This window comes from Diceros bicornis, chromosome 2 (assembly GCF_020826845.1).
Source record: "Diceros bicornis minor isolate mBicDic1 chromosome 2, mDicBic1.mat.cur, whole genome shotgun sequence".
NCBI classification, from domain to species: Eukaryota; Metazoa; Chordata; class Mammalia; order Perissodactyla; family Rhinocerotidae; genus Diceros; species Diceros bicornis.
In genome coordinates this window covers 41,183,108-41,201,112 of record NC_080741.1, presented here as the reverse complement: position 1 = coordinate 41,201,112, position 18,005 = coordinate 41,183,108, and the positions used below count along the sequence as shown (strand labels likewise).

Sequence of the window (18,005 nt, the reverse complement as noted above, 5' to 3'; positions counted from 1 at the left end):
AAAGATGCAGATGAGAATTCCACATAAGCCCATGCTCAGTGACCAGGGCAATGAGAGCCCTGGATTTAAGTCTGCAGGTCCCACAGGGAGACCCCACGGACATGTGCGGTACATATGTATCTACTGTATCATAAAGACATCAGATTTGTAGGAAAGGGAATTTATTGACCATGTGTAACTTCATGCAATTTTGGCATTTAATTTTCAATGTTAGTCTAAGAAACCTGTGTGATGAGAATGATGTGTGACAAGGATAAAAGGAACGTTCTACATACAATAGAGAAAGGAAAGTCTCATCAATAAATGGTGTTGGGAAAACTGGACAGCCACATGCAAAAGAATGAAAGTGGACCATCTGCTATCGCCATTCACAAAAATTAACTCAAAATGGATCAAAGACCTGAAGGTGAGACCTGAAACTATAAAACTCATAGAAGAAAATATAGGCAACACACTATTTGACATTGGTCATAAAGGAATCTTTTCAGATGACATGCCTACCCAGACTAGGGAAACTAAAGAAAAAATAAACAAGTGGGACTTTATCAGATTAAAGAGCTTCTACAAGACAAACGAAACCAGAATCAAGATGAACAGACAACCCACCAGCTGGGAGAGAATATTTGCAAAACATACATCTGACAAGGGGTTGATCTCCATAATATATAAAGAACTCACACAACTGAACAACAAAAAAACAAACAACCTGATCAAAAAATGGGCAGAGGCAATGAACAGACACTTCTCCAAAGAAGATATACGGATGGCCAATAGGCACATGAAAAGATGTTCAACATCATTAATCATCAGGGAAATGCAAATCAAAACAACACTAAGATATCACCTCATGCCCGTTAGAATGGCTATAATCACCAAGACAAAAAACAACAAATGTTGGAGAGGATGTGGAGAAACAGGAACCCTCATACACAGCTGGTGGGAATGCAAACTGGTGCAGCCTCTATGGAAAACAGTATGGAGATTCCTCAAAGAATTAAAAATAGAGATGCCCTATGATCCAACCATCCCACTACTGGGAATCTATCCAACAAACCTGAAATCAACAATCCAAAGAGGCTTACTCACCCCCATGTTCATTGCAGCATTATTCACCATAGCCAAGAAGTGGAAGCAACCTAAGTGTCCCTCGACTGACGATTGGGTCAAGAAAATGTGGTATATATATATACAATGGAATACTACTCAGCCATAAAAAAGACAAAGTCGTCCCATTTGCAACAACATGGATGGGCCTGGAGTGTATTATGTTAAGTGAAGTAAGCCAGAAGGAGAAAGACAAACACTGTATGATCTCACTCATATGTGGAATATAAACCAACACATGGACAGAGAAAACTGTGTTATGGTTACCAGGGGCAATGGGGGTAGGGGGTGGGCACAAGGGGTGAAGGGAGTCATATATATGGTGATGGACAAACAAAAATGTACAACACAAAATTTCACAATGTTAAAAACTATTAAAACATCAATTAAAAAAAAAAAGGAACGTTCTAGTCTAATGCTGTCTAATAAAAATATGATGTGAGCCACAAATGCAAGTCCCGTGTATAGTTTTATATTTCCTGCCAGTCACAATAAAAAAAGTTTTTAAAAAAGAGGTGCAATTAATTTTAATATTTTATTAACTCAATATATCCAAAATATTATCATTTTTACACATAATCAGTGTAAGAAATACTGATAAGATATGTTTTGTTTCGTTTTTGTATTAAGTCTTTGAAATCCAGTGTGTCTTTTACACTCACAGCACGTCTCAATTCCGACCATCCACATTTCAAGCCCTCAATAGCCATACCTGGCTAGTGGCTGTTGTATGGGACAGCATGGGTCTAGTCTGTTAAAATATATAATGTCAAACTCTAGGTAATATTAGCCACTGATTATATAGACAAACTAGGGAGGTCCTACCTGGAACTGATCGACAAACCCTGGCCACCTAAGGAATATCTAAGCCACGTGGGGGTGCACTGGGGCTTGCCAACAGTCACATCCTGCAGCCACCGGCTCCTTCACACCAATGCTGCCCCTTTGGTTTTCTGTTCTGACCCATCTCCTCCTCCTATTCCCTGTAGCGCTGGCTAAATCCTTCTAGCAAAGTAATTTGAGGTGAGGGGTTTAAATGTGGCTAATATTTTGGCCATCACAGCTCACAGACAGGCCTCCTCTAGAAAGGCCTTTTAAGCGTCCTGTTGTCTTGTGAGCAGATAGTTGGCGAGACCTCTTTTTCTGGGCCCTTCAAACCCCTCTTTGGAGGCAATCCTGGGAAATTTGGTAAGGAATGGAGGATACTCAAAGGGGGAGGCATGGGCACCAGCTTCTTTCTATCCTGAAGCTTGGGAGCGCACGCCCAAAGCAGTGTGCTTGGACCAGAGGGCCAGAAGCCACTCTGCTGCACCGCATTCCAACCTGGCCCAGGAGACCCAGGGCCTCGCTGCCCCCGCTCCGTGAAGCCGGACATTCTTTTCTGCCCTTCTCTCAGAAGCTCCAGGGAGTCAGCTCCTCCCTGCAAGTTGATGATCTTCCAATAAACTGAGCAGAGAGAGGAGAAGAGCCAGGCCCTGCCTTCAGCAACTCCCCTCCCAGGGAGAGAGGAGGTGGGGCCCAGGGCCTGACCCAAAGGTTTCCAGGTCTGGCTAACGGACAAGGAGTCCTGGGTCCTGCCAAGGGGAGCCCCCATGCTGGCTGGGAAGGGCAGACTCAACCTCAGGGCAGTTGGGACTTTTAGCTGGGGTTTGGGAGCTTATCCTCAGGGTGGTGAAGGTCAGCCAGGCTAGAGCCATCAGGGAAGGCACCCCCAAGGATGAGGCTGAGATGGGTAATCCCCAAGGCCACGCCTACTTGGAAGCATCAAAGGAAAAACTGGGTGAGAAAGCCCTGTGCAAAGGTACAAATGGGAGAAGTTCTCATTATTCCTTTATATTCTGCCCCTGCCTTGACAGGCGCCTACAGTGGGCTGTGAAGTCTGTCCTCAGCTTGCACTTGAGCTGGAAGCCCAGCCACACTGGCAGATGCCTGGGCTAGAGGATGTGGGCGGCGTGGCGGTACAGTCCTGCCCTTGCCCCCTCCTAGCCCTCACAGACACGGCCCACCCCCACACCCCATCCAGAGGGCTCCTGACTGTCCCCAAGGGCTAGCCAAGGACATTAAGGACTCTGGGAAGACTGTCTGACTCCCCCTCCTCTCAGCCTCTGTCTCTGGGTTCTCCAGACACAGCCGATTTTGACCTAGCCATCTCAAGTCCAACACGGTACCTTTATTGGAATGAATTACACCCTAGCTCCCCCAGAAGGGGCCATTTTTGGATCTTGAGGGCTGGCCTCAAGCAGGACTGACCCTGCCTGCCAAGCTGGACTGGGCCTGGAATTTGTGCCTGGAATTTATGGCCCTGTATCCAGCCACTCAATTCCAACCCGAGATCATCTGGGGGCCTGGCCATCATTCATCCCGTCTGCCTGCTTCCTCTTTTCTGGACTGTGATGAGGAGGAGAGGACATCTATGTCCAATTTCGGCATCATGGCATTGAGAATGGTGTTCTTCGCCACTTCCTCAGTCACATCATCGCATAACATATCGTTAGACATCATATCCTCGCTCGTGATCCTGAAGAAGCCACGGGAGAACAAGTCACGAGCCGCATCTTTTTGGGAGCTGAGAAAAGCATCTGAGAAAAGGCAGCTCCAGCCGTGCCTGGCTCTGCACTCCTGAGAAGTGGGCTTTCCCACGCCTGCAGGTCCCCAGCGAAGCTTTACAGGAGCTGAGGAGGGACCCTCGCCTCCAAGATCAGGCCTGTTCCATCTCCCAACCCTAGCCAGACCCTTCACTCTTCTGCATCTTTAGGGTTCTGTCCACCAACTTCATCACCGGCATTTACTGAGCGCTTGCAACATGCCAGACACTGTGCCAACCGCTTCGTGTGGGTTTAATTCTCCCAAAAACCCTAAGAGAAAGGAAGGCTGGGCTACACATCTTTACCTCCCTGCACCTCAGTTTCCTCATCTGTAAAATGGGGATAGTGACAGGACTCCTTTGCATGTGGCTGTTGTTAGGACACAGTGTGAAAAGGCACGTATAGAACATGACGTGACACGTGGTAAACGCTTAATAAATGTTAGCTACTGTTATTATTATTTTATCATTCCATTTTGCAAATGAAGAAACTGAGTCTCAGAGGTATTCAGTAACTTCCCTGTGCACGTGCTAGGAAGGGGTAGCAGAGATAGAAATCTAGGCCCCTTGCTCCAGAGCCTGTGTTCTTAACTACACTGCACTGAACGTCCCCTCTCCACAATGGGGTAACACCTATTCATCCTTCAAAGCCCTTCTCAAATGTCGCTTCCTCTGTGAAGCCTGCCCCAACTCCCCAAACTAAAGTTGCTCCCTCCTGGGGCTCCTTATAGGTCCTGCACATCCCTCTGTCAGAGCCCAGCAGTGATAATTGTTTGCATATCTGTCTCCCCATAAACAATGGTTTGCTTAAGGCTGGGGACGTCTTACCTCTGACAGCCCAGCCTTGGTACAATGCCTAGCACAGATGGTGCCAATGAGAGTTGGACGAAGGAGGGAAGGAGAAGGATGGTGAGGAGGAGTGCAGAGGAAGGCCAGAAGCAGTGACCCCTGTGGTATGAGCAGAGGCACTGGAGGATGTCAGGCAGCCTCTGCCCTTCATTGTTAACTCTGGTCCCCTCAGATCCAGGGAGAGAGTGATGGGCTCTGTTGGCCCAAATCTCAGAAAGGACGGTTCTGTCAATCATGATAATTCTTCTCCAAGGGGCCAGAAGTGCCCATGAAGCAGTCGGGGTGGAGCCCAGTTCCCAAATGGGGTTCTGGGCTGCTGGGGCCAAGAGGCCAGTGTCATTTTTGAGGAACTGGAAGTTCAGACAGGAAGGAGAGGTACTCAGAGAGCTGGTTCCAAGCCAGTCCCCTGTGCCCTGGGCGGGGAGGAAGCCCAGGGCATGTCCAAGGGCAGCACCCCAATCCAGACAGGCAGCCAGGGGGCGAAGGAAGGAGAGGACCTGGCCCAGGCTGGGTCAGGAGAGCCTGGCAGGATGAGAGCTGGCAGAGGCTGGGCTGGATGGAGGTGGTGGCAGCATCGAGGAACACTAGGGAGACTGCTATGGACACAGAGTGGCCCTTGTGTCACAGGCCCTTCTGGAAAAGGGACAGGGATGGACAGTGCCTGACATCCTCTCAGTGTCAGGGCTTGAAAACCAGGCCCTGGGCCTGCCAGAGCCCAGCGACCTCACCCACCTACCTTGACTGTGGGGGATAGTTCTCCAGGCTATCAGAAAGGGGCCGATCTTGTGTTTCCGGCAGCAGGGGGCAGAGGGACAAGGCCAGGGTAGCTGAGATGCAGCAGAGAAAGATGGGTAGGAGGGTGAGGTTCTGCCTGATGAGCATCAGGGACGAGATGGCTCCAGCCGCCCAGGCCAGAGACACCAGCCCCAGACCTGTCGCCCTGCAAGTGGAGGTGAGAGCTTGACTGGGGAGCCTTGCGGGCCCAGAGGCTGAGTGGGGTGGAAGCAGCAGCTCCCCCAAACCCCACATTCTCCTGTCTCCACCCCATTCCAACTCAGTGTGCCACCTTGGAGAATTTAGCTCTCCATGGATTCAAAGTAGGTAGTAATATCTTCTGTGCCTACTTCATGGGGTCAGAAGTGGGAGAAATAAGACCCACACAGCACTGTGTGGGTGTGCACGGAGAAGACTCGGACAGCGAAGCTGGGCGGGGAAGATACAGCTGCCATCACCAAGGGCTCCCGTGGTGAAGGGCCTGAGCCTCAGAGTGGCCCCCACACGTTCCTGGCAGGCACTAGAGTCAGGCTGCCAGGGTCCAAATCCCAGTTCTGTCACTTGCTATGTCTGACTTCGAGCCAGTGCCCTTATCTCTCTGATTTCATGTCTGAAATAGGGCTAATGATGGCATTTGGGAGATTTTTTTGTGAGGGTTAAATGGGGTAATCCACAAGCACCACTTAGCATGGTGCCTGTCACCAGGTGAATGCCCAACTTAGCTGCTGCTATTCCTCTTGTTATCACCCCGCCTTCCCCACGCCCCCATGGCCCTCACCCACCGCCGTACCTGAGGACAGTGGGGAGGAGCTCTGCAGTATAGATGAAGAACACGGTGACCAAGGCAGCCATGCTGAACTCTCCGAACACGACCATCAAGACCATCACGGATTTCCACTCTGTGGCCAGACAGTGTGGCCACCTGAGTCTGGGGCCATCCTCCCTCTAGGGGCAGGTGGGGAGGCCCGCCCATCAGCTCTCCCTCAGTACCTCTTAGAAGGCATCTGAACAGTCCGCCCCCACCGCCTGGTCAGCTGGTCAGCAGACTCAGGCATTCGGTCAGAGGAGGTCAGTCTGCTAGAGGCCCAGCCAAGCCGGGAGTTAGTACCTCTGCAGTGCGGGTGTTGGTCAGTGGAGTCGGAGGTCCCACTGGGACCCCCATAGCCTCCCAGGCCACCATCTACCACACTGGACTCCGCCCCCACCGCTCTGCCTCCAGGCTCTCCTGTCTTCCACGTCCTCACCCAGAGGCAGCTTCCCCACCCGCCGCCTGCTCCTCCTCGGGCCTCCACTCAGCACCAGGCCTGCGTCCTGTGTGCTGGAGCCCCTGCTCAGGGCTCTCCCACCTTTCCCTTCATCCCCTGCAAGGTGAACAAGGGCAGGAGGTGTTTTGTCCCTGGGGCCTGAAAGGCTAGACATTGTAGGATGCTCAACTCTTGGCAGCCAGACATGTGCATTGAAGGAGGAAGAAAAGATCTGGGGAAACGCCACTCCTCAGGCCTGGGGAGCTGGAGCGGATCCCCTGCTGACTGATCTGGAGCCCAGAGCTTACAGCTTCTCCCCTATCAGCCTCTGCTGGATCCTGCCCCAGCCCCACTCCCCACTCTGGTCCCCGCTTTTCTTGACTCTGGGATGAAATCGGAGATCTAGTTTTATCTACTGGGGATTTTATTCCTAGTTTCTGTCACATTTGAGAGTTCTGTCATTTGAGAGTTTTAAACATTTCTGCTTGACTCAGTATAGACCCACTTTTTAAAAAAACCATGAAGCAATAGAAATGTATAATGAATTTGTTTCCCCATTTTGTTTTAGCCAGTCAACGCTGCCACATCTGGGAGAAGAAGGGTCCAGGTCAAGACACACACAATTCCAACCCCCAGAGAAAGGTGGGGAGCCCCTTGAGGCAGACCCTGGACGCAGCCTCCTCCGCCCCCACGCCAGCAGCCAAGGGGGCTCTCATGGTTATCAATTCTGATTGGGTGGACACTGACATCTTAAATGTCCACATCCTCAGCCCTGCCACGCTCTAGCCCTGTGACCTGGGGCATATTCCTTGTCCTAGGGTTCTTTGAAATTTTGAAAATATTGCCAGTCCCCCACCACCACCACCACCATTTCCTTCTCTAGCTGTGAGCCACAGGGCACAGGGCATTGTGCCTCCCTGCAAAGAAGAGGCCTCCATGCAAGAACTGTTCCTGAGTAGCCCACTGGTACACTCAATTTTCAGCGGCAGGTTATTTTTCCCTGGTGAAGTTACAGATAACCTGCCTTTCCCAGTCAGAGGCTACCGATGTGAGTTAGGGCCTGGGGTAGCAGTTGAAGGCTATTTTTGCTGCATCTGTTCACATTTAACCATCAGATCTGACGTGAATTGGAATCAGGTGGAAGAAGGCTGCTGCCTCTCTCGCACGAGGACGATTCCTCTGGACAGCATGCCTTCCTCTCCCAGGTCCAAGAGCTGCCAGCACCCTGTCTTGGGACTACCCCCTGGGGAGGGCAGTGCTCTGGTAATTGGTGCCTGTGCGGGAGGTGCTGGGGCCTCTGCAGGGTAGGTGGGCTGCGGGTGCAGGAGGCTGACTCCCAGGGCGTCTTATTGGCTGGACAGGGCAGGAGGCATGAGGGAGGGGTTTGAGGAAGGAGGAAGGCTGTAGGGGGGTGCGTCAGGGAGGGTAGGCTGTACCTGAGGGGAGGATAAGGATAAGCAAGCAGATGATGATGCCTTGTAAGAGAGTCACAACCAGGCTCCACTTCCTCCCGATCTGCTCGAGGAGAAAGATACAGCACAGCCGGGCGGGCACCTCCATGATGCCAGGAATCACCTGTCTGAAGTGTATGTTCACACCAAAATCCTTCAGCTTGAGGCTCAGTGTGAAATAGCTGTAACCAACAGTAAACCTGGAATAGGCCCAGGAGACAGACACTCAGACAGAGAGACACACACACATGCACACATACAGATGGGGCCAGGAATAAGGTCAGAGGCAGAGGAGAGAGGGGCAGGGTAGGAATGGAGAGAGAAACAAGCACAGAGATCTAGGATCTGTGAGCCAAGCCAGCGTCCTTAGGCCTCACCCCCTCTGCTGCCTGACCATGCCTCATTCCCTCACCAGAGTTCCTGGCATGCACTTCTGTTTGCAGTCCCTGTGGCCAGTCCTGGGTACTCACCACACACAGCCCACCACCAAGGTCACCTTGCGGAGGTGCCTATTGTTATAGAAGTCCAGGACAGAGGCCTTAGTCACCTTCTTTCCGGGCAGCTGCAGCTACAGGATAAGCAGGACCAGCCAGAGGCAGGGTGGAGACCTCAGCTTGCTCCCCACCCCCACAGGACCCTCAAGGCCCGCCTGCCCCCCACAGTGCCAGCTGGGCCTCTGGCCTTCCCCTGGCAGGGTTTGATTTTGCTGTCACCATTCTCCTCAAGCAGTGGGCTGGGGGCACCCTCTGGGCCGAAGTCCCGCCTAAAAGGCAGAGGAGGGAAGAGGCTCTTCCACAATGCCCTGCCCTGGCTCACTCCAGGTCTGAGGCCTCTTACCTTGTCCAGCAGACTTAAAGGGATGGTCTTTTTGTTCACACCAGCTGCATAGCACAGCACCTGCTTGGACTCCTCCACCTTCCCTTTCATCATCAGCCACCGCGGGGACTCTGGGAGAATCCTGCATGGTCCACCCCTCTCTTATCCATCATTCCAAGATACCCCAGAGACCCAAGGTAGCCCCATCCCAGCCTCAGCTGTGGCCATTCTGCTCCAGCGTGAGGTGACTCAGATGTCAGAGGCCTTGAAGGCAACCACTAGTCTCGGGATGCCCTCTGCCCCTCTCCGGCAGTCAACTCTTCCCCTGCCCAAGCCACTACAGCCCCCCAAATGCTGCTCGGTGTCACCCCAGACACTCGCTGCCTCTGCCCTACAGCTTCCTCCCCCTCAACCCCCTCTAAGAGCTCTCTACTTTTCGATCTCAGGGGTCATCCCCACCTGCTCGGGCATACTGAGGGCACCGTCCTCCATGCCCATACCCTCTGTTAGAGCCCCATTCTCACAGTTGGGATTTCTCCTGTTCTCTCTCTCACTCCTAACAGCCCGGGGAGTAGGGGGGGCAGGTTATTTTTTCCTGGGGAAGTTACGGATAACCTGCATTTCCCAGTCAGAGGCTACAGATGAGAATTAGGGCCTTGGTCTGACCCCAGGGCCCAGCCCCTGCCTGGTGGAGGTCTCCACTCTGTCCCCATTCCTCTCCTGCCACATCACCCACTGCCTTTGACCTCAGAATAACTCTAGTCGCTTGGTTCTTCCCAATCCTCCCAGGCTGTCAGAATCCACACAGATTAACATTTCAGACACTTATGTGCCAGAACTGCGCTTAGTGCCCTTACATATATCACCTGATTTAATCCCCGCCCAACCCTGTGCCTGCTATGATTATCCCCATTTTATTCCCAGCCTCAGGGAGTGAGGGCTTGCCCAAGGTCACAGAGGTAGAGCTAATATGAACCTCGGGGCCCTGATGAGGCATTCCTTGTAAAACTACGCCATCAGCCCCTGCTGATTTCTTGCAACCCTCCCTCTCCCTCCCCAGCCTGGCTCTGTGGCTTGTCGCTGTAAAGACACGCCCGGGACACCAGAGACAATCTCATTCCCTCTACCTGCCTCTGCTCCTGCCCCCTCCCCGAAGGGGCTGCAATCAGTCATCCTGTCATCCTTCTCTACTTTATGGCTCTGGAACTATCCTAAAGGAAGTCATCAAGCTGGGACTTCAAAAAGATGGGAGATTGACCACATGCCCACTGAAAAATAGGGGAATGAAAAAAGATATCAACTCTCAAGGACAAAGAGAGTGGGAGAGAGGACATGGTGGAAGAAAGATTTAACAAATGCAGGAAGCCTGAAAGCGGATGAGGAGCACTGCTGACCGTGGGCAGGCAAAGCCAGTGCCGCAGAGGCGTGTAGGAGCGAGATGGAGAACTGGCCTCCTGGCTCCAGGGAACCCTGGACACACCAGTCCTCAGATATGGGACTCCAGTTCCCCCTGTAGTTTGCACCTAGAGTGCAGGGGAGGCTGAGGTAGAGATGCATCAACAGCAGGGGCAAGGCTGAGGAACAACACAGGGAAACTGCGTGGAAGTCCCCATGATAACAAGAGGCCCAGCTCCAGCCCCACCTGGGAGCACAACAGCATGAGCCGGGCAAAGACCTGGCGTTGGGACCCCTCAGGGAAAAGGCACCCACCATTTAATCACCCCATGGTAGTTGCTCTCAAAATGCGGTCAGTGGACCAGCAACATCAGCATCACCGGGGAACTTGCTAAAAATGTAGATTCTCGGGCCCCACCTCTGTCCTGCTGAATCAGAAACTCTAGGGGCAGGGCCCAGTCATCGATGTTTTAACAAGCCCCACGTGATTCTGATGCTCACATAAATTTGAGCTCTATTGCCCTAAAGGATTACCAGTCAGTCCATCAGCTCCTGCTCACACAGAGTTTCCCATTAGCCTCTTAGTTATTTGTTCTTAAATATGAAGGGATGATGAAAGATCACTAAATATTATAGAATACCTTCCAAATGAGAAAGGGTCCAAAATAATTGGGCAGAAAAAAAAATGACCCCAGAGGACACAGATAATGTAGGGAACGGGAGAGAAAAAAGAAAAGTCTAATTTGTATCCTCAAAAACATTTGAGAATGCTTTGCAATTTTATTTTCATAAAACAAGCTCCAAATGCTACTGAGAAAAAAATAAAATCAGAGAATAAGAAGAGCACTGTAATAGAATGTTACATGGAAATTTTTGTCCTGGAAGTTCAGCTGAAGTCCCAAAGCTGGTAACAATGGGCAATAACCTCACATTCTAAGAGAGGTGCTATCACATTCAGGGCAGAACTTACTAAAAAAACATAAAACAGCCCAGCGGCTGCCTCCTCCAGTCACCTAGAGAGGCTGGAAATTTTCAGTTCACAAAAGTGAGAGGGTCTTGACTCTCTTCCCCTCCCCATGTCACCCTTATCTACTTAAGCCTAGTGAAGGGGACTGCCTTGGAGAAAGGGAGTCTGTCCTCCCATTCTCTGGCTGGAGCTTGCTGATTCAGAAATGTGCGGGCTTGCCGGGTACTCCAGAGAGTAAGAGTTTATGGGAGAGTTAATAGTGTCTCCTGAAGTTGGAGGGTCTACACAAACCCAGAGACTGGGGGGCCCCTCTCCCCTGGGTATGATCAGGTAGAAGGCTGGTGGGAGCAGCCCACAGTGGCAGGCTGGGGGCGGGGGGACAATAAGTTTTTTAGCCAAGTGGACCTTGCTCTTTTGTAGGTACTCCACATGCTAGGGTGAGGAGATTTCTGCAGAAAGAGGCTATGCGGTGGACTGCCAGGGACATAATGGGGGGAGGTCACAAAGACAGTGCCTGGAGCATTAGGAAATGCCAACACTCTGAAGACTCACAAATGGGCCCAAGGCACCGGCATTTGAACATCTGCCCTACAGAGGACACAGCCCCTGTCATGCACATCTCTTGTCTCTTTTCTCTGATGCCCCCACCGTCTGCCTAGAACCTGGAAGATCAGAGCAGAGAGGAGGAAGAGCAAAAGTCAGAACAGACCTCATCCCCTCAGGCCACTAGCCTGAGCTAGCTTAGCCACTAGGGAGATGCTGTGAATTGAACGGAAGATTGAGTTTTAAATTGGACAGGACTGGATTTTTTTAATGCCTGAAAGTGAGTCTTAATTGTCAAAATGAGACTTTTTCTTACATCTAAGAATGACTGGAAAGAGATGGAACCTCCCCAAGATATTGTCAAGTGTCAGAGAAGGGACGGCTGACAGGACATGTCTGAAGGCAGTGGCTGAAGAAAAATATACCCCATTCAATAAGCTGTCTACTTATAGTATGTAGAACTATGTAGACATCTACCAGGAGCAAGTGCTAAAAGAGTTTAGAGTGATGGCTTCTGGGAAAGGAACTGGGGACTGAGGGGCGCTGAAATTGGTGACTTGTCTTTCAATACAAACATGTTGTACTACTTAGTTTTTGCATCTATTGCATTAATAACATTTTTAAAAAATGTTTTAAGGTCGAGCCGTGAAGCACTATTTCCCAGCTACATGACAGAATCATGCCACCTGGCATCAACTGGGTCCCCACACTCACTTGGGTACCTCAATGACTGTCAAAGCTGGTCTTCAGCTTCTGCAGTATTTGGAAGGTCTCCAAGTCACCTACATGCCCACCATCTCTCTTTTTTTTTTTTTTTTTTGGTGAGGAAGATTAGCCCTGAGCTAACATCTGTTGCCAATCCTCCTCTTTTTGCTGAGGAAGACTGTCCCTGAGCTAACATCCATGCCCATCTTCCTCTACTTTATATGTGGGACGCCTGCCACAGCATGGCTTGATATGCAGTGTGTAGGTCCGCGCCCGGGATCTGAACCTGCGAATCCTGGGCTGCCAAAGCAGAGCATATGAACTCAACCACTACGCCACCAGGCCAGCCCCATGCCCTCCCTCTTAACTGGTAACCCAGGTCTTACAACCCATATTGTATACGGTGCAGGGGATTAGGAGCCAGCCAGGCTGAGTCAAACCCCAGGTCTCGCACTTTTTAGCTGTGTGACCTTGGGCAAGTTATTTCAACCCTCTGAAGCCTCAGTTGTCCCCCTCCCCCACCCCTCCAGCCCCCATGACATGAGACTCACACCCATCCTGTAGGGTTGTGAAGATTAAATGTGATAATGTCAAGAGTAAATGTGATCATTTCTTCCCACAGAAGTGCCTAACCCGTTACAAGGTGATTTCAGCACTCTTCCTCTCCCCTCCCTATCTGCCTTCTCTTCTCTTCCTCTCCTTTTGTGACCTGCACAGTTGGCAGTGCCATCTTGCTCTTGTTCCCAGTCCCTCCTCCAAGTTTTGCTCCACCAGTTGTCCCTTCATAGCTTTAATCTCTCAGGTTCCTGTCTGTGACTCCCCTACAATCAAAAACATCAGATACCCTCCCCAACTCTGTCTCAGCTGCCCATACATGGCATCACGTTCCCCTGCCACCTCAGCCCAACACTGTGAAAGAGTCATCTCCTGGATGACTCCATTTTTCAGCCCCCCCTCAAGCCCCTGCCACCCCACTGAAGCCACCTCAGGGTCACCAAGGCCAGCAGACCCTTCCCCAGCCTCACCTTTCTTGCCTTCAACCCTGACCATTCCCATGTCCTTGAACTCTTGCCTTTCAACGCTCTGCCTTCTGGTTTTCTGACCACCTCTCTGACATCCCTTTAAGGGTCTCCTCTGAGGGGGGTTAATGCTGGGGTTCCAGAGGCTCTGCCCTTGGCTCTTTCTCATCTCATCCACATGCACCTTCTCCCAGGGAAAATTCCACCCATTCCAGCCCTTCAAGGACCCTCCACACCCCTCAATCTCCAGCCCATCAGACCCATCCCTATGCATGCCTGGTACTCATTTGCTCACCAGATATAGAAGACGAGGGGGAATACAGGTGCCCCGCCCACCAGAAACAGCAGCCGCCAGTGGGGAAGGCTGTAGGCAAGCCCCGTCAGGAACATGACCCCCACAGCGAAAAAGCAGTGTTCCAGGATGATGGCGTGGGCCCGGTGCTCGCCCACTAGCCACTCCGTGGCTGTGCAGAGGCCAAGAGGACAAAATCATGGTCAGCTCAGGGTCCCCAGGGCTGTCCCTGCACCCAGCCTTCTGAAATGCCCCAGCCCTGCTCGGGACAGTTCGGACTGGGCAAAAGTTCTTCGGCCTGCTCTTGATCTGCCCTAGGTCCAGAGACAGCCCTTCAAAGCCAGGCAGAGTGCCTCTGTGCCCCCAGGGCACACCCTAGGCCTCTTGCCTGACCTCCCAATCACATATATAGCCTCCAGCCACTTCTCAGCCTGGCTGTTTCCTCTGAACACCTCCTGCCTGACCACATGCCTCTCACTGAGAAGGCCCCGTTCTGGGCACAACACCTCACACATGACCTGACACGTGGTGAGGCAAGGAATCAGTCTTTGTCTTTGTTCTTAGTGCATCAGTGCTTTGGCCACCTGGGCCTGGAGCTCTGGGAAGACCCAGTTCCCTCTGGCTCCACTCTGGCAGGCTCCCAATGAGAAGAGGTCTCCTGCCAAGGAACCCTGAGCACACCAGGCGATGGCAGCTGTAAGGCTGAACAAGTGTACGGGCACTTGGGGCTTTCGCATCACACAGGCCTGGGGTGAAATCCCAGCTGCTTCACATAACTGCTGAGTGATCCTGAGCAAGTTGGTTAACTTCCTGAGGCTCCAGTATTCTCCTCAGCTAAAGGAATCATAGAACAGTGCCTACTGAATAGTGCTGTCATGATGAAATGAGACAATACATGTAAGGGCCTTAGCAGCTCACCTGGTCCTTCTTAAGGGCTCACTAAATGTAAGCCATGTGGGGGGTACCCAAGGAGTAGGAGGGGGGAATATGTGGGGTCCAAGGGACCTAGGATGGAGGATGAAAGTGGAAGGGCAATCTGAGCACAGGTTCTCTGGTGCCTCCAGGCAGCGGGAAGTGGAAGCTCCTTCCCCAACTGCCTGCCCGATTGGGCCACAACTCTCTGTCCTGCGGGCTCCCACGTGGTACGTGCCAGCCCCGCCCCCACGCGGCCTGGCCTCACCTAGAGACACGCTGCTGATGGCATAGCCCACCAAGGCCTGGGACACGCCAAAGCGGAAGAACAGATACTGGTGAAAGCTGTTGACAAAGGCAGTTCCGAAGCCAAAGATGATCATCCCCAGCAGTGACAGCAGGATGGTGGGGTAGCGGCCCAGCCTGCAGGCATAGAAAGGAGGCTGCGCCAAGCTCATGGCCCTCCATGGCTGGCCCCACCCTACACCCCGGGTCGGGTCCTGAGCCGTCCACGGGCCTCCAGATGCCCCTACCCTCGCCTCCCCCAACTTGAGACTCTTCAGCTCTCAGTGCCCATGAGGAGGAGGCAGGGGCATCTCGGGGACCAGAGGGAACTCCAGGAGACTCACTTGTCACTTATGAACCCGAAGATGAGAGACCCTATCAGGAGGCCCACCAAGAACATGGTCTGCACGGTTTCTGTGTTCGGTTCCTTGCCACACACCAAGTCAAACTGGGGAGTTATACATAGGGATTGGCCACAGGCCTCCACCCAGGGTCAGCTTTCTGGGTCCAGAGACTGAGCCTCCCCCCGTGGTGGGCCTTTAGGCAGAAAGGACGTGGGACAGGGGCAGATAACTGTGTGTGCAGCATGCCTCAGCTCTGTTACCTCTGCCCCCCATCCTGCATCTGGCAGACTGGGAGTTAGGCCTGGAGAGAGGGACCAGCACGGGCCAAGATGGGGGATAGGTGGACAGGTAACTGAACAAAGGCTGGAATCACCAAAGACCTTTCCCAAATACAGATTCTGGGCCCCAGCCTAGAGATTCAAATTGGGCAGGTCTGTGCTGTGAAGGGCCGGGGTTGCAGCTTAGGCTGAGAAACCCTGAGAGGTACCTGATCAAAGCTGCTTCTTCCCCCAATTCCCTTTCTTCTCTGAGTTCAGAGGGCAGAGCCACCACTACAGAAGCAATTCCCTGGACAGAGGGCAACCCTGCCATCTGCCATCTGCCCCTACCCTCAAATCCGCTGTAGCTTCCTGGCTAGGACAGGCGAGGCCAGGGCTGGGCAGCAGGAATCCTATTTCTGCCCTGGTCCTGCCTCTGCAGGGTGACCTTGGGCCAATTGCTTCCCCTCCCTGAGCCTCAGTTTCCCCACCTGTTCAGTGAGGGTGAGGGCACATCTCTGGGCCCGTAGGGTAGCTACAGACAACTCAGGACGGGGCACACCTCATTGATCAGTGATCGCTTGTTGGTCTCAGGATAGATCCACCCATCTTGGCATGACTCTGTGCGGTTGAGGCCAAATTGGATGATAGAATCCAGATCCCAGGCCACAGGCAAGTACATGAGGCATGTCAGGAAACTGCCATTGGGTTCTCGGGGCAGGGTCAGATTCATCTGTTCAGCCTCTGACAGGTTGGGGCCCACTGCCAGTATCCAGCTGGTATTGCAATAGGGCTTCTGGGCTGTGAACACGAAGATGTCAGCAAACATGAAGAAGGCTGACAGGATGTTGGGGATGAAGGTGAGGGCCACCAGCCTCCGCTGGAATGTGCCAAATTCCCCCACTGCTTCCAGGACGTTGGCAAACTTGTCATCCTGCTTGGCTCCTCTGGCCTTCAATCTGCGTAACAGCATCTCTAGAGTCCAGGAATGGGGACGTTGTGCTGCCTCATGCTGGTTCAAGATCCAGGAAGGATGCTGGGTGTTGAGCTCTTCCTTGAAGGTGTTCTCTCTTGCCATCTGTTCAAAGAAAGGATGCAGGTCAATCTCTACTGACACCACTTCCTAGACATCAGAGACCGGCCTGGGAGCCACTGACCAGAAATTGGCCTTTCTGCCTCGGAACAATTTGGATTCCAACCTTGATGCTGTCTGTAGTTCTTAGTTAACATAATTTGTGCCCCATCAGCCCACCCGTCTGGGATTTTTAGTGCACTTAAGATTTTGTAGAGTTTTAGAGAATGCTATGCTTGTGTTTTCATGGATGACTCAGTTCTGAGGAGCTCTCTCTCCTACAACTTCCCCACAACTGAAATTTTGTTAACACACACACTGAGGCACCACCAGTCTTGCAAGAGGTAGGAGAGGTCTCCAGGGGCCATTCCTTCAAAACAAACAAGCAAAACCCAAAAACATCTGGATCAGGCGTGGCCAGGAACTGAAGCCAAGGTGGTGGATGGAAGCCTTCACCATGGAGGTGGGGAGCCAGGGCTGGGGGAGTGGGCCACCAAAAGGGTAAGGTGACATACAGCAGCATAGAGCCAAATTGGAAAGGCAGGTAAGGGGGAGGAGTAAGGTAGCAATATTGACTATAAAGATATCACCTTGGAACAGCAGCAAGGAGGGGAAACTAAGCTTAAAACTGAAACTGTCAGTAAGGCTGAAGAGGTCCTTGGCTACCAGCAGAAGCAGAAGCAATCCTTCTCGGAAAGAAAATTTCTCCAAGTTAAGCCTGCAAGACTCTCACAGATTAAGATCAAGCAAAGAGCTCAAAACAAAAATTATCAAACACATGAGAAGGTAAGCCATTCTGAGAGTCGACGGAAATGACAAGCGACAAATTTAGACTGCAGATGTTGAAACTGTCGGATATAAAATACAGAACAACTATGATGCAAACTTTTTAAAGAAATAAAAGTTGTAATTACAAAGATGAACTTATAACAAGAATCAGCAAAAAGCAGACACCTTTGAAAGGAAGACTCTGAACTTCTAAAAATAAAAACGTTGAATAACAAATTGTTGAGATACAAACACTAAAAGGAAGGTTAAACAGATTCGACACAAAGGATTAGTAAACTGGAATATACAGCTGAAATGTGAAAGAGAGGTGAAGCGACTTGGAAGATAGAAGATTTAACATGCATCTAGTTGGAGGCCCAATAGGAGAAACAGAGAAGAGATATTTAAAGGGAAAGCAATAAATTTTCTAAAATTTGAAAAACATGAAGGAAACAGCGTATCCAAAGCAGGATAAATAAAAAAGAAACCCATGGCTAGACACATTGCAATAAAGCGCAGAACACCAGTGACAGAGAAAAGATCTTCAAACCATCTAGAGAGAAGACAGATCACTGACAAAGGAGCAGTGTCCTCAGTCTTCTGTTAAGAAACAAAAGTGGTTAA

At 51.5% G+C, this 18,005-nt stretch overlaps 1 protein-coding gene across 1 annotated transcript; it reads right to left on the bottom strand.

Annotated features, from left to right (window-relative positions):
* Window positions 1-3,456: 3,456 nt before the first annotated feature.
* On the bottom strand, window positions 3,457-16,619 carry SLC22A14 (solute carrier family 22 member 14). The gene is made up of 10 exons (XM_058549392.1): window positions 16,104-16,619; window positions 15,285-15,388; window positions 14,924-15,078; window positions 13,747-13,915; window positions 8,844-8,964; window positions 8,477-8,574; window positions 7,992-8,206; window positions 6,102-6,210; window positions 5,274-5,477; window positions 3,457-3,622 (listed from the first exon to the last, which is right to left on the bottom strand). Exons 1-10 carry the CDS (start codon window positions 16,617-16,619, stop codon window positions 3,457-3,459), a joined length of 1,857 nt encoding a protein of 618 aa, XP_058405375.1.
* Between the last annotated feature and the right edge of the window lie 1,386 nt (window positions 16,620-18,005).

Excerpts from the sequence above, each read along its gene's own strand:
- SLC22A14 (XM_058549392.1), bottom strand. The coding sequence starts at position 16,619 with ATGGCAAGAGAGAACACCTTCAAGGAAGAGCTCAACACCCAGCATCCT. Across the intron at positions 8,965-13,746 it reads CCCCTCGTCTTCTATATCTG|GATTCTCCCAGAGTCCCCGC; the intron begins GTGAGCAAATGA and ends TGGACCATGCAG. Across the intron at positions 5,478-6,101 it reads CTCCTCCCCACTGTCCTCAG|GGCGACAGGTCTGGGGCTGG; the intron begins GTACGGCGGTGG and ends CTCCACTTGCAG.